At 42.0% G+C, this 23,754-nt stretch overlaps 1 protein-coding gene across 4 annotated transcripts in view; it reads left to right on the forward strand.

Moving 5' to 3' along the window:
• Positions 1 to 23,754, forward strand: part of LOC124151743 (thioredoxin domain-containing protein 11-like) — a 62,854-nt gene that overhangs the window by 16,216 nt on the left and 22,884 nt on the right. For all 4 annotated transcript variants that reach the window (XR_006863403.2, XM_046524348.2, XM_046524349.2 and 1 more), the window contains 3 exons: positions 2,648 to 2,802; positions 16,929 to 17,041; positions 22,925 to 23,005. Coding sequence is in view for 3 of the 4 variants with exons in the window: in XM_046524348.2 (XP_046380304.1) it covers positions 2,648 to 2,802; positions 16,929 to 17,041; positions 22,925 to 23,005 (349 nt within the window). In the remaining variant the exon portion in view is untranslated. The remainder of the gene's footprint in view (positions 1 to 2,647; positions 2,803 to 16,928; positions 17,042 to 22,924; positions 23,006 to 23,754) is intronic.

Raw genomic sequence — 23,754 nt, forward strand, 5'->3', positions numbered from 1 at the left:
TATCATCCCACTTTGAATTATTTCTTCTGGCTACAAACTGAAACTGTTTATGATTTAATATTGAGTTCACATTTGGTTTTATTATTTCCAAGTACCAGTAATTGAATGACTGTACAAAGTGAAGATAAGAATTGGAAATAATGTTAAAAAATTCAAGGCCCTCTCTTCAAGGTTTTAAGTCCAGAGATACAGTGTTGGACAGTATGTTTTTTTAACACATTAATTTATTGACTGTTTAAGGATTTCAAGGCATGAGCTTAAATCAAGACTTGCCCAAAGAGTTTTCCCAAATGTTATGGGAATGGAGTCTTTACAAGTTTTTGCCTAAATTCAAATTGTATCTTAACCAGATTCTTCAGTTCAGTTCCTGACCTAATCTGAGGACCTAATCTAATGTGAGGAAAATGTACTCCTCTCAATTTATGTATACACATTAGCCATAACAAGACTACTTGAGAGGCCTTTCATGATACCCACTGTGTTCAATTGATGAAAACATTGGTCTTCAGCCCCCCCATGCTTGTCATAAAAGGCTACTAACAGGATCGGGTGGTTGATGCATGTCATTATATCCTTGTTGCAAAGACTGATGCTCATAATGTCATGTACTGAGTTGTCTGGTCCAGACAAGATTATTTACAGACCAAAGGCATTTAACTGGAATATTGCTGAGTGCGGCGTTAAACAACAAACAAACAAAACATGATCATTGATTGAGCTTGATATTCCCATGCTATGGTGAAAAAAAGCTGACCCCAGCAAAACAGTATCATAAGGAGAGGCAGCACATAATGAATGTCCATTGACACTGTGCTCAGGTTTGACTGCCCAAAGAATGTTCACTGGACATGCAGGATGTCCTGAACACAATGTGTGGCCATGCAGGATGTCCTGAACACAATGTGTGGACATGCAGGATGTCCTGAACACAATGTGTGGACATGCAGGATGTCCTGAACACAATGTGTGGCCATGCAGGATGTCCTGAACACAATGTGTGGACATGCAGGATGTCCTGAACACAATGTGTGGACATGCAGGATGTCCTGAACACAATGTGTGGACATACAGGATGTCCTGAACACAATGTGTGGACATGCAGGATGTCCTGAACACAATGTGTGGCCATGCAGGATGTCCTGAACACAATGTGTGGACATGCAGGATGTCCTGAACACAATGTGTGGACATACAGGATGTCCTGAACACAATGTGTGGACATGCAGGATGTCCTGAACACAATGTGTGGCCATGCAGGATGTCCTGAACACAATGTGTGGTGAATCCAAAGAAAATTGTTGACCACTGAATGGGTTGGAACAAGGAATACCAGATTAGACTCTAGGACTGTAGACTTTCAGACCCCTCACTGTAGGACTGTAGACTTCCAGATTCTAAACTGTAGGACTGTAGACTTTCAGATTCCTCACTGTGGGACTGTAGACTTTCAGCCCCCTCAGTGTAGGACTGTAGACTTTCAGATTCCTCACTGTGGGACTGTAGACTTTCAGCCCCCTCACTGTAGGACTGTAGACTTTCACACCCCTCACTGTAGGACTGTAGACTTTTAGATCCCTCACTGTAGGACTGTAGACTTTTAGACCCCTCACTGTGGGACTGTAGACTTTCAGACCCCTCACTGTAGGACTAGACTTTCAGACCCCTCACTGTAGGACTGTAGACTTTCAGACCCCTCACTGTAGGACTGTAGACTTTTAGATCCCTCACTGTAGGACTGTAGACTTTCACACCCCTCACTGTGGGACTGTAGACTTTCAGACCCCTCACTGTTGGACTGTAGACTTTCAGACCCCTCACTGTAGGACTGTAGACTTTCAGACCCCTCACTGTAGGACTGTAGACTTTTAGATCCCTCACTGTAGGACTGTAGACTTTCACACCCCTCACTGTGGGACTGTAGACTTTCACACCCCTCACTGTGGGACTGTAGACTTTCAGACCCCTCACTGTGGGACTGTAGACTTTCAGACCCCTCACTGTAGGACTGTAGACTTTCACACCCCTCACTGTGGGACTGTAGACTTTCAGACCCCTCACTGTTGGACTGTAGACTTTCAGACCCCTCACTGTAGGACTGTAGATTTTCAGATTCCTCACTGTGGGACTGTAGACTTTCAGACCCCTCACTGTGGGACTGTAGACTTTCAGACCCCTCACTGTAGGACTGTAGATTTTCAGACCCCTCACTGTTGGACTGTAGACTTTCAGACCCCTCACTGTAGGACTGTAGATTTTCAGACCCCTCACTGTTGGACTGTAGACTTTCAGACCCCTCACTGTAGGACTGTAGATTTTCACACCCCTCACTGTTGGACTGTAGACTTTCGGACTCCTCATTGGTTGACTGTAGACTTTGAGATCCTAGGTTGTGTGAGACGAGATTTTCAGACCACTGGTATAGGGACTGTAGCCCTAAGCTTGTGGCACATTATGTTATACCAGTGTCAGAATTTGTTAGTTTTGGTCGACAAGCAGGAATGAGACGTTGTCACAGGAGGTTTTCCACTGATTCATGCAGTAATCATGCAGTATTCATGAAAGCAATGACTTATTAACCCAGACAATAGAAAATGATTTAGGTGTTTTTCTTTTGAGCCTTGTTTCCATTTCTGTTTTTGTGTTTCAGCCTCCTTTATCCTGAACTTCACCCGTGGTCATGCCGGCCGGTCTCTGCGGTCACTGACCTATGCCCCCTCTACCTGTGATAAAACTGAGACCAGTGTATGCGTTGTCGAAGTCTCGTCTAATACATTCCACACTGTCGTCATGGATCCTCATAAGGTGAGATAGGAAGATTTGTTGATTGACGCAGGGCACTAGGCGTCATCTTAGGACCACACATTTATTTGCAGAACATGTATTTTAAAATGGATAAGATAGTGATTGACGATATACTGTCAGTGAGGTCACCATACTGTCCACCAGATCAACATTTTGGCACTGGCTACCTGAAGGCAGTGATGGGGTCTGACAGTCAAGCCTTGACTGAACTTACAGTTTCGTATTGAATAGACGACGTTTATCAAAAGGGAAATATCTATATCTTTATGCACTGTTCAGTCATAAAACAGAATTTTTTTTTAAATCTCCAGAAATCATTTGGTGTAATTGGCCACCACATAATTATGAAGGTGGTGTTCTCAGCTGTGATGTGACCCGTGAAGATCCGGGGTAGAATAGGACTTCAGCAACCCATGCTTGCCGAAAAAGGCAACTAAGCTTGTCGTAAGAGGCGACTAACGGGATTGGGTGGTCAGGCTTGCTGACTTGGTTAATGCATGTCATCAATCCAATTATGTGGATCGATGCTCATGATATTAATCACTGGATTGTTTGGTCCAGACTTGATTATTTACAGACCGCCGTCATATAGCTGGAATATTGCTGAGTGCGGCGTTAAACAACAAACCAACCAACCAACTCAGCTGTGATGTAGGGTCATATCTTGACTGTCTGACCCCATCGCAGACCTCGGCTGTGTGCTTGGCTCCTCACAGAGGCCAAAGGAAGTGAGGTATGATGTGAGCTTACATAACAGTCAGTCTACAGGCTATGTGTTCTTTAGAGCAGACAATTAGTCTCAGATCATAGGAAATCTGATTATTAAGACATGCATTTATTGTATGCATTTATTATATGCCTGTGCTGCGTGTGTGTGCGTGTGCGTGTGCGTGTGAGTGTGCGTGTGCGTGTGCGTGTGCGTGTGCGTGTGCGTGTGCATATTACTATAACAATAGTTAAAGAACATCCTCAATTTGGAAGGCTGTGTGTTGCAATACCCACTAGCCATTACAGATTAACCATAGTCATATGAAGTCATCAGGTGTTCTCTAACTTCACTTGAGTAAACACCCAAGATCCGGATTCGATTTCCCACATAGGTACAATGTGTGAAGCATGTTTCTGCTGTATTCTGGAATATTAATAAAGTGGAGAAAAACAATACTCACACTTTGAGTAGAAATTATATAGAACAACAGCTTTAAGTTAGTATTTGAAATTTTGTTTATCAACAGTCTCCATTCAGCTGCACCTGGCAGAACTTTACTTGAGAACTAGAGTGGGAGATATTGATTTTGATTCCATACAAATTGATATTTTGAAACAAGAAAAAAAAATCAAGATATTCAGTTTAGGTGACAATTAAAAAGTGGTGCATAAGTGTGGAGCACGTGTGCAGATGTCACTGACTCACAAAGTGACTGTTGGTTGATATGGTAGATTGCTTTGAGGAAAACAGTTTTCTCAAAGCCTCGGACTCACTTTATGTACCTCTTCTTGAGGCTTTTGTTTGAAGTTTATTGATTACAGCATTGTCTCTTTTGAACATGTTGAAAAAAAGAATTTGGACATGAAATAGAAAAATCCTTGTGATCAGCAGTTGTGATTAAACAGTGTGAAATTGAATATTCCTTGCAATATATGACACTAATGTTCTTATCAAAGAATCAAAGTGTCGTCATTAAGCAGGCATTAACTGCTATGTGATGCTTCAAAATGAATTTAACTAAACACTTCTTTGCAAACATTCACTGTCAAAAGCAACATCAAGTTAAGTTAGGATTCATTGAAATCATTTTATTACATTTGAAAAATAAAGTCAAAAGTGGAGATCATGGTGATATTGAGAGATCCATTACAGTGAGATTTCCCATGCAAGGCGTTGGTCTGACAATAAAAGAATAGCTCTGTGATGAATAGCAGGTTTATGGTTTGTTTACAGTTATCTCCCTTTGAGTGGCTGTGTCAATCTCAGTTTGGCTCCAATACCCAAACAGATCTTAGCTCACCTGACTTGAAGTGAAGCTGAGTGAGTGAGAGAAGCTGAATGAGTGACGCTGTGTGAGTGAGTGACGCTGTGTGAGTGAGTGAGTGAAGCTGAGTGAGTGAGTGAGTCACGTTGAGTGAGTGAGTGACGCTGTGTGAGTGAGTGAGTGACGCTGAGTCAGTGAGTGAGTGACGCTGAGTGAGTGAGTGACGCTGAGTGAGTGAGTGACGCTGGCTGAGTGAGTAACGCTGGCTGAGTGAGAAGCTGAGTGAGTGACACTGTGTGAGTGAGTGAGTGATGCTGAGTGAGTGAGTGACGCTGTGTGAGTGAGTGAGTGATGCTGAGTCAGTGAGTGAGTGATGCTGATTGAGTGAGTGAGTGACGCTGTGTGAGTGAGTGAGTGACGCTGTGTGAGTGAGTGACGCTGAGTGAGTGAGTAACGATGGCTGAGTGATAGAAGCTGAGTGAGTGACGCTGTGTGAGTGAGTGAGTGACGCTGTGTGAGTGAGTGAGTGACGCTGAGTGAGTGAGTGAGTGACGCTGAGTGAGTGAGTGACGCTGAGTGAGTGAGTGATGCTGTGTGAGTGACGCTGAGTGAGTGAGTGAGTGACGCTGTTTGAGTGAGTGAGTGATGCTGAGTGAGTGAGTGAGTGACGCTGTGTGAGTGAGTGAGTGACGCTGTGTGAGTGTGTGAGTGACGCTGAGTTAGTGAGTGACGCTGAGTGAGTAAGTAACGCTGGCTGAGTGAGTAACGCTGGCTGAGTGAGTAACGCTGGTTGAGTGAGAGAAGCTGAGTGAGCGATGCTGTGTGAGTGAGTGAGTGAAGCTGATTGAGTTAGTGAAGCTGAGTGAGTGAGTGAGTGAGTGAAGCTGAGTGAGTGAGTGAGTGAAGCTGAGTGAGTGAAGCTAAGTGAGTGAGTGAAGCCGAGTGAGAGTGAAGCTGAGTGAGTGAGTGATTGAGTGAAGCTGAGTGAGTGAGTGAGTGAGTGAAGCTGTGTGAGTGAGTAAAGCTGAGTGAGTGAGTGAAGCTGAGTGAGTGAGTGAGTGAAGCTGAGTGAGTGAGTGGTTTTATGATATTCTGGCAATATAACTGCGGGGGACACCAAAATGGACTTTACTACATGGTGTACCCTTGTTAGGATAAAGTGAAGTGAGCTGATATCATGGCCTGCTTGTCAGCTTCACCTGTAAACCTCTTCTCCTGTCACAACTGGACCAACATAGCTGACACTTCACATGGTTGTTCCCACCAATAATTACACCTGAATTGTTTAATAGGTTAAATATGATTTTCAATGTGGCTGCTATGCCATATATCATTTAAATCTATATATTTAAGTGTTAGTTTTTAGTCCTCAGGTGTCATGCAGAACATATTTGAATATCTATACTGACATGAACTGTTGTTGAGTTGCTGTCTTTTTTGACATTTCACACTCTTGACTATATTTCCAGGTGAGCTACTGTGCCATGGGTCAGTGTTTTACTTTTCGGACACGCTTGGTTAGCTCACCTGATCCAACGTGCCAGGTTGTGTCCCTGTTTTCATATTTTGCTGTTGAACAACATCATCCTTTGGAAAAATATTGTAGTTTCATGATGGTTGAGCTGAACTTGCTGTATGTGTTTCTGAGTCTACTCATTACATCAACATCTGAAGTTGAGTGAGTGATGCTGTGTGAGTGATGCTGAGTGAGTGAGTGAGTGACGCTGTGTGAGTGAGTGAGTGACGCTGTGTGAGTGAGTTTCATGATGGTTGAGCTGAACTTGCTGTATGTGTTTCTGAGTCTACTCATTACATCAACATCTGAAATTGAGTGAGTGACGCTGAGTGAGTGAGTGAGTGACGCTGAGTGAGTGAGTGACGCTGAGTGAGTGAGTGATGCTGTGTGAGTGATGCTGAGTGAGTGAGTGAGTGACGCTGTGTGAGTGAGTGAGTGACGCTGTGTGAGTGAGTGAGTGACGCTGAGTGAGTCTACTCATTACATCAACATCTGAAATTAAATATGGCAGCCGATCCATGCTTGCTGTAAAAGGCGACTATGCTTGTCGTAAGAGGCAACCAAAGGGATCAGGTGGTCCGACTCGCTGACATGGTTGATGCATGTCATCGATCCCAATTGCGTGGATTGATGCTCATGATATCAATCACTGGATTGTCTGGTCCAGACTCGATTATTTACAGACCCATGCATATAGCTGGAATATTGCTGAGTGGGGCGTTAAAAAACAAACAAACCAACAACCAAATATGGCAGCCAAGCTGTCACCTTTAAATTTTCTAAAAGTAGTGTTTTTTTCAGAACATATTGCTGTTTTAATTATATTTTTCAATAAAACGGAACTAGAATTGTCTGGAACTTTTGTCCCTGTGCTTAGAAAGCCATTAATCAGACACCTGATTGACTGGATCTTTAATGTTCCTTAATTCCTGTCAATAGGAATCCTTATCGGATCAAAGCTTAATCAATTTTACGTTTTTCCCTGTGTGCTGATTTGTTTGAAAGTGTGTGACTGTAAATGAAGGCATCTGTCTCCTGATTGGCAGAAGTTCCAATGCCTGTAGTCATGGTTGTTCATTGATGAAGTTTGAAGCACTGTTTTGAAATAGCTTTTGTATTTCGGCTGTCACTATTTGGATATAAAATCACATCAATGAAGTCAGCTGTCACTTGAATTTCAGATTAGTGCTATTCATGAAACTTGATGCATGTTTAGAGTGGTTAATGTGTGGTGGACGTGTTATTATTGCCAAAGATATGTCATATGAGACATTTTATTATGGACTTTTCCATAAATGTTTATAAAAGGTAGTTCAAGGTCAGTTTCTGTGTATGACGTAGTGTGAACAATGTAGTTGAAAAGAGGGACATGATATGTATTGATACAAAACCAACTGTGTTGTGTATTGTTTCACCAAATCTAATATTGCTGTAGTCTTGTTTTTCATTTCATTTGTGAAGAAGTCATATTATACAGCCTGTGGCAGAGTATTTGAGTCCATCTTCCCAAGGCAAGGGAGTCAACTGATTTTAAAATTCCAGTTTCGACCCCTTGCCGAACGAAGATGGATTGATTCTAGCGCCACCAATTTCTATCAGGAGTTAAGTCCCTTCCATGTCCCCCCTTCTGACCAATCAGATTTCACCTCTCATATCACTTGCATTTGCTTCAAACAAAATGGTGGCCCCCACTCAAGACGATCGCATCGATAATAAAGATCTTTATTGTAATGAAATGGGTTTTACCTCTCAAAGTGCATCAGATCTCTTGAGTACCTGGATTAAAAACATGAAAAGATTTGATAAATATCTGTCAATGCCCATTTGACGGTTCACATGCTCTGACAAATCTTGCGATTGAATGAATTTGGCACGGCAGTTGCAATGTTGTTTGTGAACCTGATATTGATTTCGTTTCGGGAATTTGATTGGACTATGCATAGTCCAGCCAAAATTTAACTCCTTAATTCCAGCCTGGTTCGGCAAGGGTGGAAACTGAACTGTTAAAGTTAGTTTACTCCCTAGCTTTGGGAAGATGATTTGAGTCTGCAAGGCCAAGCTTGTCTATGTGCATAATTATCATTGGAGCAAGCCTTGCCATGTATATTCTTATATGAGCTTAGGAGACTGGAAGACAGTTTAAGCATGTGACTGAAGAAACAGCTAATTGACACTTTTTATATTGTTTTATGAATTGGCCAACATTATTCATGATCTTAGAAGGTGAAATGCATGATTACAGCTCATAAATTTGATACTAAGATGAATGGAAACTGTCTAAAGGACAAATTTCAAAAGAATTGTGTCCATATAAACACAATAAAACATTCCTGTGCTATGATGTTCATCCTTGGAATGTAGGGTAGGTTATTTAGGGTGACGACTCTCATTGCCAGCATTCTTGCAGCAAGATGGATGTTCAGTTTTGAAATGAAAGCAGTCTTTGCTAGTTCTAAAGGAAAGCACATTTGATGTTGCTCGGAAAGTTGGCGGCACAAGTGTTATATATTTAATCTGTTGAATGTTCAGACTCTGTGTCGCTATGCTTTTTTAGTTTAATGCTTCAGATCTGTGGTTAACAATTAAAAGAGTGGGACCCCCTTACTGGATTAGATGTCTTGGCGCCAGAAAATGGACTTCCCTCCACAATGACTTTTGAAAACAAACGAGCATATGGGAGTCTCATTATTTGTTGTTAAAAGCAGAATAACTTTTGCGATCATTTGATGTTATAAATTATATAAAATCATTGTAAAAAAAATGAAAATAAGATAAGTTTGATGATCTGACAGTTCGATTCTTTAATAAAAAAAACCCAGCTGTTTAATCAATTTTGAAAAAAACAAAAAACTTTCAGTATTTGTAAACAGGGATATTTAGCTGAGTGTGTTCTGTAGCATAAATGTCATATATTTGGAATAAAAATTGTTTATTAAATAAAGTAGTGTGTAGAAACTGTGTAATTACACTAAATTTGAGTAAATTGCCCCATTCATGAATTGTAGACTGTTTGTCTGCACATACACATCGGGAAATCCAATCTAAACTTATTGGGAACGTTAATCAATAGTTTATTGAACAAACAGGTATTGCATTGATGTACAAAGCCTGAAAGTAGTTTCTACTTGGTTGGGAGTTGGACGTGTTGTTGTGTTGGTTTGGGTGTGGGGGGTAGTCATGTTGTGTTGGTTTGGGTGTGGGGGGTAGTCATGTTGTGTTGGTTTGTGTGGGTGGGAGTTGGTCATGTTGTGTTGGTTTGGGCGTGGGGGGTAGTCATGTTGTGTTGGTTTGTGTGGGTGGGAGTTGGTCATGTTGTGTTGGTTTGGGCGTGGGGGGTAGTCATGTTGTGTTGGTTTGGGTGTGGGGGGTAGTCATGTTGTGTTGGTTTGTGTGGGTGGGAGTTGGTCATGTTGTGTTGGTTTGGGTGTGTGGGGGGGTGTTAGTGATGTTGTGTTGGTTTGGGTGTATGGGGGGGGTGGGAGTTGGTTGTGTATGTGTTGGTTTGAGTGTGTGTGTGTGTGGGGTGTGTGTGTGTTAGTGATGTTGTGTTGGTTTGGGTGTGTGTGTGTGGGGGTGGGGGTGGGGGTGGGGGGTGGGGGGTTAGTGTTATTGTGTTTGTTTAGGTGGATGGGAGTTGGGTGTTGGTTTTAGGCATGGGGGTAGTGATGTTGTGTTGGTTTGGCCGTTGGGGGTAGTGATGTTGTGTTGGTTTGGTTGGGTGGGAGTTGTTAGTGATGTTGTGTTAGTTTGGCCAGGGGGTAGTGATGTTTTGTTGGTTTGGGCAGGTGGGGAGGGATAGTGTTGTTGTTTTGGTTTGGGGGTGAGGGTAGTGATGTTTTGTTGGTTTTAAGTGATGTTGTGTTGGTTTGGGTGGGTGGTAATTGGTCGCTTTGTTGTGTTGGTTTGGCGGTGTGTGTGTGTGTGTGTGGTGTGGTGTGGTGTGGTGTGTGTATGGTGTGTGTATGGTGTGTGTGTGTGGTGAGTAGTGTGTGTGTGTGTGTGTGGTTAGTAGTGTGATGTTGTGTTGGTTTGGGTGGGTGTAAGTTGGTCATGTTGTTGTGTTGGTTGTGATTGATGGGAGTTGGTCATGTTGTTGTGTTGGTTTGGATGGATGGGAGCTGGTCGTGTTGTGTTGTGGTGGAGTGTACTGAGCAAAAGACTTGACATAAAACCATCATCTTTATTAATTGTTGAGGTTTGCAGTCTAGTGATGAAATTATTGATTTTGTTTCATCCATATTTTATTTCACTGACTGTAAATATCTCTCTTTTCAATTCCTTCAAGACTTTAATGCGTAATTTTCAGAAAATCAATACATAATGTTGCAGTTATTTGAAAATGTGACAGAGTATTAAGAAAATTAAAAAGCTGCCGAATATGTTTTCAGTCAAGTATCGCTCCTTGAATGTGATAATCAAACAGTGTAAAATGATCTAAACCCTGTTGCTTCTCATACTGTCTTGTCACACTTTCAAGGGGCAATTATGCAGAAATACAAAGCATCTTCCTACACATGAAAAATTGAAAATACATTCAAAGAGCATCTGTGAAGTGTCAAGTTGACAATGATGACAGGTTCCCCTCAAAAGGGGATAAGAAACCCGTCTCAGATATTGGTGTGAGCCTTTGGCCAATTCCACTGAAAAACAGCGACAGAAAAAGCACCAATGTAATCTCAGTATTGATTAGTTTACAGTGAAGTTATTGCACAATTTTCTCACTAAATTAAATAGGAAGACATTTTCAATTATTGCTCAAGTTTCTTAATTACAATATGGCTCCTCAAGCTATTTGAGGACTGCTTCCACACCATAAGGGTATAATTGTAATATTGTTCATTTATGAGATTTCCGCTAAAAAGTTATAATTTGCTACATAAAACGTTTAGCTTAACATGGAGCTTAAGGCCTAGTAGCTTGTGTTACAGAATAACTGCCAGTATCACAGTGGGGCAGTGACAGGTCTGTGTCCGGAATCAATAGTGTTGATTGTGTTGTGGTAGAAGCTGTCAGTCAGAAGAAGAACTGAGTGAAGGGGTGAAGAACTTGCATCCTTCACTTCAGCTTTGTTTGTTGCTTTACACTGCAGTCAGCACTATACTACTATCAGGGCTCCAGATATATGTTTTAGCCATGGAGTAGTAGATACTCACATTTTATCGTTCACATTGGGTAGTGATAATTCTTTTTGTTATTCAATATATTTATACTCCCCTGGTTCAGTCTATTGTGTATTTTTACAAAAAAGATTAGACATTGAATTGTTGATGGATGACAAAATAGACACAATTAGTGGATAACAACCTCTTTATTATACTATTAAATCTATGTTTCGGTGTATATCCTTATACCGCTTGATAACGGAATAATGATCTATACAGAAACATCACTTTAATATTATGATAAATAAATTGTTATCTGTAAATTTGGTTAGACATTGATTTTAAATAATTCTGCCTTGTGTGCTGTTCCAAGTGACTTCTATACTGTTAAAAACAGCACTCACTCACTCTCTCTCTCTCTCTCTCGCTCGCTCTCTCTCTCTCTCTCTCTCTCTCTCTCTCTCTCTCTCTCACTCACTCAAGTGACTTCTGTTTGTTTGCTGCCCAAATTATGTACCATGTCGCGTAAGCACAATGGCGAATACATGTCTAATTATCAATAAGCGAGATGTAGTGCCTTTTTGATGCATTATTCACTGCAGTAGTGTGCATCATGTGTGTGTGCAGTTGATGATGATACATTGGGTAATTATGCAGTGTTGTTATACTAGTTTTTGTATGCACAAGCAACTCAAAATTAATTTTGTAATGGTGAGTTATTGTGTGTATTTTATTCACATACACAGTTTACCTGGAGCTCAGAGCTTTTTCATGACAGCCTTTAAATAAATGAATCTTGGCCAGTCAAACCAGTTGATATTTTTATCAACCTTTCCTTTGATCAGGGTCAACCAACCAAGTCAACCACAGTCAGCCAGGTCTGACTGTCTGATCCAAATAAGTTACCACCTACGACAAGCAGACTGATGAGGATGTATTTCCTGGTCCCCACGGGGATCTCACATTCATCAGTGTCCAGTGGGAGTATGTCAATAAGGAGATGAACATACTGTTTTGCAGCCCCATGGTACCTGCAGATTTGATTGCAGTAAATTGAATTTTGAACCGAACATGCAGCAAGTATATTCTAAAACATTGCTTTTTACATCAATATAATTTTGCTCGCAAATCAAACAGGCATTAAAGTGTGTGATACAGCTCTTCTGTTTAAAATTTATTTCCAAACATACCTTAATATTGTAAGAACAGCAACATTTCTTGCAACAATGTATTTCATAACCTTCATATTATTATCAGAAAGTGCTTTCCAACTATGATTGAGAAATTACAAGATATTAGCTTCCCCGGTAATGCGGATGTCAAGTTAGACTTTCAATCAGAAGTTGATAGTCATTTGATTCCTCTGACCAATCAAAATCAAGTATTTTCCAAGTTGGTAGAATATTGTTTTACTTCACAATCTGCGATAATCCAGCCTTTCCACATTAATCTGTGTATCATGTGTATAGGTAAACAAGAATAGGGACCTATTCTGGAACCTGTTCTACCAAGTGATCTTAATGCTTAGATGATCGTAACTTCCATACTTCAACATAGACTCACGACTGTTGTGTTAAACTCATCTATATCTCGTTATCTTCTGTCAAGGATTATCAGGGGGCACGGGTGGCCCAGTCGTCTAAGGCGCTGCGATTCGCTGTGCAGAGTTGCGTCCCTTGGGCACGCCAGAAACCTATGATTGTGGGTTCGAATCCCGGTTTCGCCCCGATTATGTTTCTAGGTTTGTCAGCACCATACCCATGCTCGTTGGTTTCACCGAAGTAGTAAACGTCTGAGACTTGCATCATTTCGGGCTTTCCTCCAACATTAAGCTGACACGCCGCGATATAACTAATACTGTGAAAAGCTGCGTTTAACCTAACTCACTCACTCAATCACTCACTCAAGGATTATCGATATAAGCATGAGACTTTCATCGACAATGATGATGATGAGTGGAATCTTATCGGGATGTTCTGGAAACTTAACCTTGGGAATAGACTACTTGTAGAGTTATCTACTCTGATGATGTGGAGTTTCTAATTGAGGAACCGAATGTTGATGAGGAGAAGCAGCAATGATAGCATCAATCTGAAATCCTTCCCAGACAATTGTGTGTGTGTGTGTGTGTGAGTTGGGTTTAATGCCGCTTTTAACAGTATTTCAGTTATATCGTGGCATGTCAGCTTAATGTGGGAGGAAAGCCCGAAGTGATGCAGGTCTCAGACATTTACCACTTCGGTGAAACCCACGAGCACGGGTTTAGTGCTGACAAACCTAGAAACATTATCGGGGCGAACCGGCCCAGACAATTGTATCAATGAATTGGTCTTCCAGATGATTGGACAAGTCACAGATCTTTAGTCAGTTTATTAAGGATTTATTTACCGACCACTTCGTCAGATTGTCAGTTATCATTAATTGTAGTGATGATGATAGTGAGTTAGTCTTGAGGTCACCTTGTCGACTGTTCATCACAATTCTCATTGTGTTGAAAAACTTTTCAAGTATGAATTTAATAGAAACAAAATGTCTGGCTGGTCAAGATGTCATTGTATAAACGTAGTAGGTTGCCAAGGACTATTGCATCAGGGGCAGTGGGGTAGCCTAGTGGTTAAAGCGTTGGCCTGTCAAGCTGAAGACCCCTAATGGGTACAATGAGTGAAACTCGTTTTCCGGTGTCCCCTGCAGTGATATTGCTGGAATATTGCTAAAAGCAGCGTAAAACCATACACTCACTCACTCACTCACTCACTCACTCACTCACTCACTCACTCACTCACTCACTCACTCACTCACTCACTCACTCACTCACTCACCTTGAGGCATCATATTCAATTGCCTGACTTTACTGTTACAGGTTGACTTTTTTGTGCTGAACTTACAGGCAAAAGTACTTCATTATTAATATTATGCTACTCAAAAAAGCTAATGACCACCTGAATTTTCAGAATAAGTCCAACATCCCACTCTAATAAAATTCCAGGACTGTTTTACCTCTGTAGTTTCAGATGCACAAGGTTAGCATGAAGAGAGTTTTTGAAAGCCCCACAGGTCTGTTTCGCCATTAGCTTCCTTGGATCAGTGGGTAGACTTTCATTTCTACTCTGATGTGGTAAAAAAGGTTTATAACTCACTAGGTTTATAGCCTGGTGTTGCTTGCAACACTTTCCTGTGCTGTAAATCGCAAGTTTCTTGCAAAAATGACATGCAACTCTGTGTGATATACTGTACACAGTCGCAAAAACTTCTCTTTTGAATATTCCTCGCATGCATCCACCAGCAAGAGATATGATTTTACTGAGGGGATGTCTCCAAATATTTTTCTATGATATTTTATATCATGGTATTTTCTCTATGGAGCAAGTCCGTATCAATATCAAGGTGATAAAAATATTGACAGTTTTAATTAACCCTAATACATATAATTTCTACTGAATATCAGCAAGTGATGAAATTAATTTGGTGATACAATGATTTTGTTGATGATATATCTCCCAATTGTTTTTATCATGATACCACTTTGGATGCTGATTATTGTTGCATGACTGTTATCAGCAGTCAAGTAACTCATGCTTCAGATTCTATGTGGGAATGTTTCATTTTTACTACCAGCATAAAACTTGATGAAAACAAAAACCTTATTATTGCTTCTTCTTGTCATTGCAATGAAACTATTTTAGGCTATATGGCCATTGCAAATGCTGCGTTTCATTGTTTTGTGTCATTAAACCAATAAAAAAAGGGTATTAGTTTCAACTTGACATGTTCATGTGCCAAAAACGTGTTCTGGTTTTTGTTGTGTGTGGTGAGGTGAGGTGAAATGGAATTTATTGTTGCGTTCAAGATTATTGCACTTCTATAGTAACATGGGTGCATGACTGTGTGTGGCTACTTGTACTGTGTGGTGCCATAAGGGTGATGTGTAACTGAATATTGCAAGCTTGGTCCAGTTTCTTCAGGGTTGGGGGGCACGAGTGGACCAGTTGTCTAACGTGCTGCGATTCGCTGTGCAGAGTTGCGTCCCTTGGGCATACCAGAAACCTATGATTGCGGGTTCAAATCCTGGTTGGCCCCGATTATGTTTCTAGGTTTGTCAGCACCATACCCGTGCTCGTGGGTTTCACCGAAGTGGTAAACATCTAAGACCTGCATCACATCGGGCTTTCCTCCCACATTAAGCTGACACGCCGTGATATAACTGAAATACTGTTAAAAGCGGCGTTAAACCCAACTCACTCACTCACACACTCTTCAGGGTTGGCCACATGGCTTTGAAGAAGCTGTGCTACACACTTTCAGTGCCTGTCTACAGGTAGACCATTGTTAAGAATTGACTTCAATATTTGTTTTCGTTTATGGAAGTGTAAACATGGTGAAGGTTCAAGCTGCTGTGCATGCTGTGCTGATCTGGGTAGCAGATTTGCGCAAAGTGTGCACACCAAATTTAATATTTATACTTCCATAAACGCAACCTTTTGACGTAAATAGATATGTCAACAATAATAACTTCAGAAAAAGCTTATTGAATTATTAACAGACTATTGTATGTAATTCCTCAATTCAAAATGTCAGCCCACTCAAGACATTGGACTTCAATCAATGTGCCACCAGCACTTAAAAAGTTTTGACACCAGTGTTATAGATAGCTGCGTTTTATGTTTCAGGAATGCCCTCATGACCTTGTTACGTTTCAACCTTTCAATCTATGTCAAATACTTTGAGATTCTTTAAGTTCTCAAAACAGCATAAAATAAACCCAAAAACCCATGTCAAACCAATCAAACTTTTTTCTCCAAAACTTTTCGTTGGCAGATCTGTAGCCCATATAAATAATGCAAGGCCTAACTCATAGTTTATCAAGGCCATAAATTCACTGAAGGATACAATTGTACCACAGTGTGATCATCTAGTGTTACTCATAACATGTTTTACTTTAGTTTTTTTGCAATATCTGACATTGTAAAAGTTCATAAATAAGGCTAGGACTTAACATGCTTAAAGTGTATTTACTGTTAATCAGCATGTAACATCTTTTCGACTGGCACACACTGGCTCGGTTCCTCTTTGTAGATGTTTGGTTCAAGGTATTGGTGAAGAAAGATCCTACCTGTGGGACGATTCTGACCAGGATAGGGGACATTTGTGGTGTATTCAATATTCTTTCAAATATACATACAACATTCTGAGCATAAGGAAGAGAATATATGGATGTCAACTTCTTTATTATGAGGAACACAACGTTTTGGAGTATATGCTTACTCCTTCATCTAATGTGAATCACTTCCAAATGCCTTTCAAAGAGCATATAAGAAGCTGTTGTTTGACATATCAAGGCAGTTCAAAGTATTTGAAAGCAAGAAACCTGTTCATTGAGGTGAAGGTGAGCTTCTGTACCTGTGGTAGTCTGGTGGATGATTCAAGACTTACAATTCTGCTAATATATTGAAGGTGTATTGATTTATTGTTCTTTTTCTACAGTTGCCAAATTAATGAGCGCATTCAGAGGTTTAATGTTAATTCATCTGTTCACAGGATGTACTGCTGTTTGTGTATGCCTCATGGTGTGGCTTCTGTGCCAACATCAATCATGTCTACCTCTCATTGGCCAAGTATTTCCAGTCAGCGCAGAGCATCGTGTTTGCCAGGTGAGTGGATTCCTGCTAGATGGTTTAGAGCATTGTGTTTGCCAGGTGAGCTGATTCCTGCTAGATGGTGTGGAGTATTGTGTTTGCCAGGAGATTTAATCACTGCTAGATGGTGAAGAGCATTGTATTCACAGTTAAATATTGCTATTTAGAGCAGGGCATTGTTATTGCCAGGTGAGTTAATTAATTCCAGTGAGTGCAGAGCTTTGTATTTGTCAGGTAAGTTGAAAACTGCTAGAAACATTGTAATTGCCAGGTGAGCTAAATACAACTTTTTGGTGCAGAACATTGTATTTGCCAGGTGAGCTAAATACTGCTTTTTGGTGCAGAACATTGTTTTTGCCAGGTGAGCTAAATACTGCTTTTTGGCGCAGGACATTGTATTTGCTAGGTGAGCTAAATACTGCTTCTAGTGCAGAAAATTTTATTTGCCAGGTGAGTTGATTCCAATCATTGCAAATCATTGTGTTTGAGAGAAGATGAGTTCTGATATCAACTTTGGCTTAAATATTGACTGGACACTGGTAATTGTGGACATGGAGTGTCATGTAGCCAAGAATTTAAGTTAAGCGTGTCTGCTGGAACGAGTTGGTGTTGACCACTCTACTCCAACTGTCATGTATCGTTGAACCCTAACAGCATTGTTCAGGTCTATTGCTGATCTGAAGCAGTGCAGCTGAAAGTCATCGATTAACATTCAAGTCATCAAGAGCACTCTGCTCCATGTCAAGACAACCCTGTGGGGACCAGGGTTTCCAGCATTCTTGTGCTCATTGGAAGGCTGTAGAGGAACACTGTTAGTCTGGAAGATAGCATACTTCACTGAGTCCCATTCGGGATTCAAACCCACACTCTCCGAGTGAGGCACCTTATCACCAGCACACAAAGTCAGTGATCTAACCCACTCAGCCACCGGACCCGTGAAGATCCGGGTTAGACTAGGTCTTCAGCATATGCTTGCCCGAAAAGGTGACTATGCTTGTCGTAAAAGGCGACTAACGGGATCGGGTTGTCAGGCTCACTGACTTGGTTGATACATGTCATCGTATCCCAGTTGTGTAGATCAATGCTCATGATGTCAATCACTGGATTGTTTGGCCTGACTTGATGATTTACAGATCACCGTCATATAGCTGGAATATTGCTGAGTATGGCGTTAAGTAACAAACAAAATATATATACACCCATTTAAAAGGGCAGGGTATATCGATGACTTTGACTTTTTGCTTTACCAGTTTTATAGGTTTTCAAACTTGAAGATTACTAACACATTTTTTATAATATTTGTTTATACTTTTGATCACTGACAAGTAGACATCCTTCATATGCTTCTCCTCTTGACAACTGTGGAAAAAATTTTTTTTAGGTGCCCAGTTTATTTGATGATAATGCTCTTTTTCTCAAGTTTTCAAGTTTTTCAGTTGCCTTGTATCTCAAACCATATAAAAAGTAAAACACCTTCCTGTAACATTGTTTTAAAAAATAAGTGACAAAAAAATATTAGTTTCTTTTCTTCAAAATTGATATTATTCAAAACTCCAACCATACAAGACATAAAAAAGTATGGTGAAAAACTAGATTGTGATGTGTGTATATATGTGCCTGTCAAAAAGAGTTTTTGTAAGTATATTACGACCAGTTATTTTGATGCTATTTTGTCATCAGTGTCATTCAGTGTGGCCACACTCCTCTGCCAGACTGATATCATGTGAAAATCATATTTATCTTTGTGGCACGTGACTGTAAGGCCTCTCATATCATTGTAATATTAAACTGGACCCGTGAAGATCCAGGGTAGAATAGGTCTTCAGCAACCCATGCTTGTCGTAAGAGGTGACTAACGGGAACGGGTGGTCAGGCTCTCTGTGACTTGGTTGATGCATGTCATCATATCCCAATTACGTGGATCGATGCTCATGATATTAATCACTGGATTGTCCCGTCCAGACTCGATTATTTACAGACCGCCATCATATAGCTGTGATATTGCTGAGTGCAATGTTAAACAACAAACTAACACATGATATTAAACTGGTTCATGCAGCAGACTCCAGGATTATGCTTTGCAGACAGCAGCCAAACAATGTATAAATCTCAGCCATATCTGGTTGTCTACACATGCGAATATAAATGGAGACATTTCTATGCACAAAATCATTTTAAAGTTATTGTTAAGTTTTGCGGGAGCAATTTTACTTCTCAACAAATTTTAGAAAGGTCACTTTTTGTTTCCATTCGATACAGAAGCTCAAAGAATGCTCTGTTTAGAGTCATCCAATCACAGCCTGTATACTCATTTAGGTAGACATTGGTCTTGTTTTGATATCCTTTTTGGCTTTCCCCCATGAGGATTATGGGGTAAGAATGTAGGTCTCTAGCAACCTGGCTACTACATAGATTGGGTGGTCAGACTTGGTGACTTGGTTGATTGCATGTCATCGTGTCCCAAATGTGTGGATCTGTGCTCATGATGTCAATCACTGGATTATCTGCTCCAGACTTGATTATTTACAGACCGCCGACATTTTCACAAGTTTGAATAAGTTCTTTGCCAAATGAGAATGAAACAGTTTATTTTTTCATAGCCTTATGTTGAAAGTGATTGTGAATTTAGCTTGAGCCAAAGTATAAGTTACGTAGATGTACGACTTAATAATTGTGTTGCAGAGGTTCTCAACACCTAGCATGTCTACAGAGAACACGTAATGACTTGACAGGCCCATCAGTACACATAATTTGGGAGATTATTTCCAAGTCAGATAAGAGTCAAGTGGCCATGTGGTCATGTGGTGATACTGTCAGGATGTATCATGCTGGGCTGGGTCTCTGGAGAGATTAGAGACAACAGTGTTATATCATGTGACAAGAGAGAGGGGAACAGGGGATGTCTGCATCTGTATTTGTGCTTCCAGATAGCCAGTATATGTAATGAGGGGGCAGGGGTGACCCAGTCTAACATGTCTGAAGCACCACAGTTGACTGTGCAGCCCTCAGGGCTCAAGATAGTCATGTATGTTGTGAGGAGGCACAATTGACCAAGTCTACCATAGCTGGAGCACCACAGTTGACTGCAGACCTCAGTGCTCCAGATAGTCATGTATGTTATGAGGGGGCACGGGTGACCCAGTCTTACATGTCTGATGCACCATAGTTGACTGCAGACCTCAGGGCTCCAGATAGTCCATTATGCTGTGAGGGGGCAGGGGTGACACAGTCTAACATGTCTGATGCACCACAGTTGACTGTGCAGACCTCAGTGCTCCTGATAGTCATGTATGTTATGAAGGGGCACAATTGACCAAGTCTAACATGTCTGATGCACCACAGTTGACTGTGCAGACCTCAGTGCTCCTGATAGTCATGTATGTTATGAAGGGGCACAATTGACCAAGTCTAACATGTCTGAGGCACCACAGTTGACTGTGCAGACCTCAGTGCTCCTGATAGTCATGTATGTTATGAAGGGGCACAGGTGACCCAGTCTAACATGTCTGATGCACCATAGTTGACTGCAGACCTCAGGGCTCCAGATAGTCCATTATGCTGTGAGGGGGCACGGGTGACACAGTCTAACATGTCTGAGGCACCACAGTTGACTGTGCAGACCTCAGTGCTCCTGATAGTCATGTATGTTATGAAGGGGCACAATTGACCAAGTCTAACATGTCTGAGGCACCACAGTTGACTGTGCAGACCTCAGTGCTCCTGATAGTCATGTATGTTATGAAGGGGCACAATTGACCCAGTCTAACATGTCTGATGCACCACAGTTGACTGTGCAGACCTAAGGGCTCCAGATAGTCATTTATGCTGTGAGGGGGCACAGGTGACCCAGTCTAACATGTCTGATGCACCATAGTTGACTGCAGACCTCAGGGCTCCAGATAGTCCATTATGCTGTGAGGGGGCAGGGGTGACACAGTCTAACATGTCTGATGCACCACAGTTGACTGTGCAGACCTCAGTGCTCCTGATAGTCATGTATGTTATGAAGGGGCACAATTGACCAAGTCTAACATTTCTGAGGCACCACAGTTGACTGTGCAGACCTTAGTGCTCCTGATAGTCATGTATGTTATGAAGGGGCACAATTGACCCAGTCTAACATGTCTGATGCACCATAGTTGACTGCAGACCTCAGGGCTCCAGATAGTCCATTATGCTGTGAGGGGGCACGGGTGACACAGTCTAACATGTCTGAGGCACCACAGTTGACTGTGCAGACCTCAGTGCTCAAGATAGTCATGTATGCTGTGAGGGGGCACGAGTGACCCTGTCTAACATGTCTGATGCACCATAGTTGACTGCAGACCTCAGGGCTCCAGATAGTCCATTATGCTGTGAGGGGGCAGGGGTGACACAGTCTAACATGTCTGATGCACCACAGTTGACTGTGCAGACCTCAGTGCTCAAGATAGTCATGTATGCTGTGAGGGGGCACGAGTGACCCAGTCTAACATGTCTGATGCACCACAGTTGACTGTGCAGACCTCAGTGCTCCAGATAGTCGTGTATGCTGTGAGGGGGCACGGGTGACCCAGTCTAACATGTCTGAGGCACCACAGTTGACTGTGCAGACCTCAGGGCTCCAGATAGTCGTGTATGCTGTGAGGGGGCAGGGGTGACACAGTCTAACATGTCTGATGCACCACAGTTGACTGTGCAGACCTCAGGGCTCCAGATAGTCGTGTATGCTGTGAGGGGGCAGGGGTGACACAGTCTAACATGTCTGATGCACCACAGTTGACTGTGCAGACCTCAGGGCTCCAGATAGTCGTGTATGTTATGAGGGGCAGGGGTGACACAGTCTAACATGTCTGAAGCACCACAGTTGACTGTACAGACCTCAGTGCTCCTGATAGTCATGTATGTTATGAGGGGGCACGGGTGACACAGTCTAACATGTCTGAAGCACCAGAGTTGACTGCAGACCTCAGGGCTCCAGATAGTCGAGTGTGCTGTGAGGGGGCAGGGGTGACACAGTCTAACATGTCTGATACACCACAGTTGACTGTGCAGACCTCAGGGCTCCAGATAGTCGTGTATGCTGTGAGGGGGCAGGGGTGACACAGTCTAACATGTCTGATGCACCACAGTTGACTGTGCAGACCTCAGGGCTCCAGATAGTCGTGTATGCTATGAAGGGGCAGGGGTGACACAGTCTAACATGTCTGAGGCACCACACTTCCGTCCTTTTGGAGTGACCAATACACCACACACACTTTCTACACTTCGCTATTTATATATGCAATGATCACAATGTTAAATCCAATTTCACCTCACCCCTCTAGGACTGCCAAGAAGCAGATTCACTCTGATTGTGTTTCTCAGTGTATCAGCCCAATAGCATCTTCATCGGTTAAGACAAAGTGGTAAGGTTTCAGACCTGCATCTCTTTGGGGTTTTCCTCCCTTATGAAACTGACATGCCATGACATTACTGTAATACTGTTCAAATCAATCACCTTTCTAAAGGATACAACTGGAAAAAATATAGCCTGCAGTCACAGCAGGAAATATTTTGCCTAACTCTGTAATGTCTCCAGTTCAAGCTCTGTACAGAGAAATGGTGTATAATGTATACATGGATCAACATTGATATAGATGTATGTAATGCACAGAGCCCAAACATGGACACATTGTTGGCTGGAGCTCACCTGGCAATATAGTGACAAACAAACGCTCTGCATCTCAATCTGCATTTGTTTTTAGACTGTGGTAAGTGATAAACATGCTGGTTTGATCAGGGCACCAAAGAACAGTTTCCCTCAGTTTGACACTCATGTCCTCCTTACCATCCACACTCTGGACTCAAGGTTGAGTTCGTGAAAAGCTACCATAGCATTGCCTTACTGAGTCTTCATTTTGTGCCATTTTGTTGCAGGCTAAATGGTGACACCAATGATCTTCCATGGGAATTTACAGTAGAGTCTTTTCCAGCTATCATCTTCTTTCCAGCCAACAGGTAAGAACTGCATCATTGGGAGGGTGTGGATGTAAGAGTGAGTGAGTTGATTGGAAGGGTGAGTGAGTTGATGATGGTTAATAATTGAGTGAGTATGGTTTTACGCTGCTTTTAGCAATATTTCAGCAATATCCAAGGGGGGGGAGGGGAGGGGGATGGGCTTTAGGGAATCAAACCTGGGACTTCGGTGTGGCGAGCGAATGCTTTAACCACAGGGTTACCCAACCGCCCCGATGTGAGTTAGTGGATAGAGAGGGTGAGTGAGTGGATCAGGAGGGTGAGGGTTGATCTGGAGTGTGAGTGAGTTGATCTGGAGGGTGAGTTAGTGAGTGGATCAGGAGGGTGAGAGTGGATTGGGAGTGTGTGTAAGTTGATCTGGAGCCTGAGTGAGTTGATCTAGAGTGTGAGTGAGAGTGGATCTGGAGGGTGAGTGAGTTGATCTGGAGGGTGAGTGAGTGAGCAGATCAGAAGGGTGAGAGCGGATCTGGAGTGTGAGTGAGTTTATCTGGAGGGTGAGTGCGTTGATCTGGAGCCTGAGTGAGTTGATCTGGAGTGTGAGTAAGAGTGGATTTGGAGGGTGAGTGAGTGAGTGGATCTGGAGTGCGAGAGTGGATTAGGAGTGTGTGTGAGTTGATCTGGAGCCTGAGTGAGTTGATCTGGAGTGTGAGTGAGTGGATTTGGAGGGTGAGTGAGAGTGGATCTGGAGGGCGAGTGAGTGAGTTGATCTGGAGGGTGAGAGTGGATTAGGA

The sequence above is a fragment of the Haliotis rufescens genome, unplaced genomic scaffold (genome assembly GCF_023055435.1).
Source record: "Haliotis rufescens isolate VD_foot unplaced genomic scaffold, xgHalRufe1.0.p SCAF_11, whole genome shotgun sequence".
Taxonomy (NCBI): domain Eukaryota; kingdom Metazoa; phylum Mollusca; class Gastropoda; order Lepetellida; family Haliotidae; genus Haliotis; species Haliotis rufescens.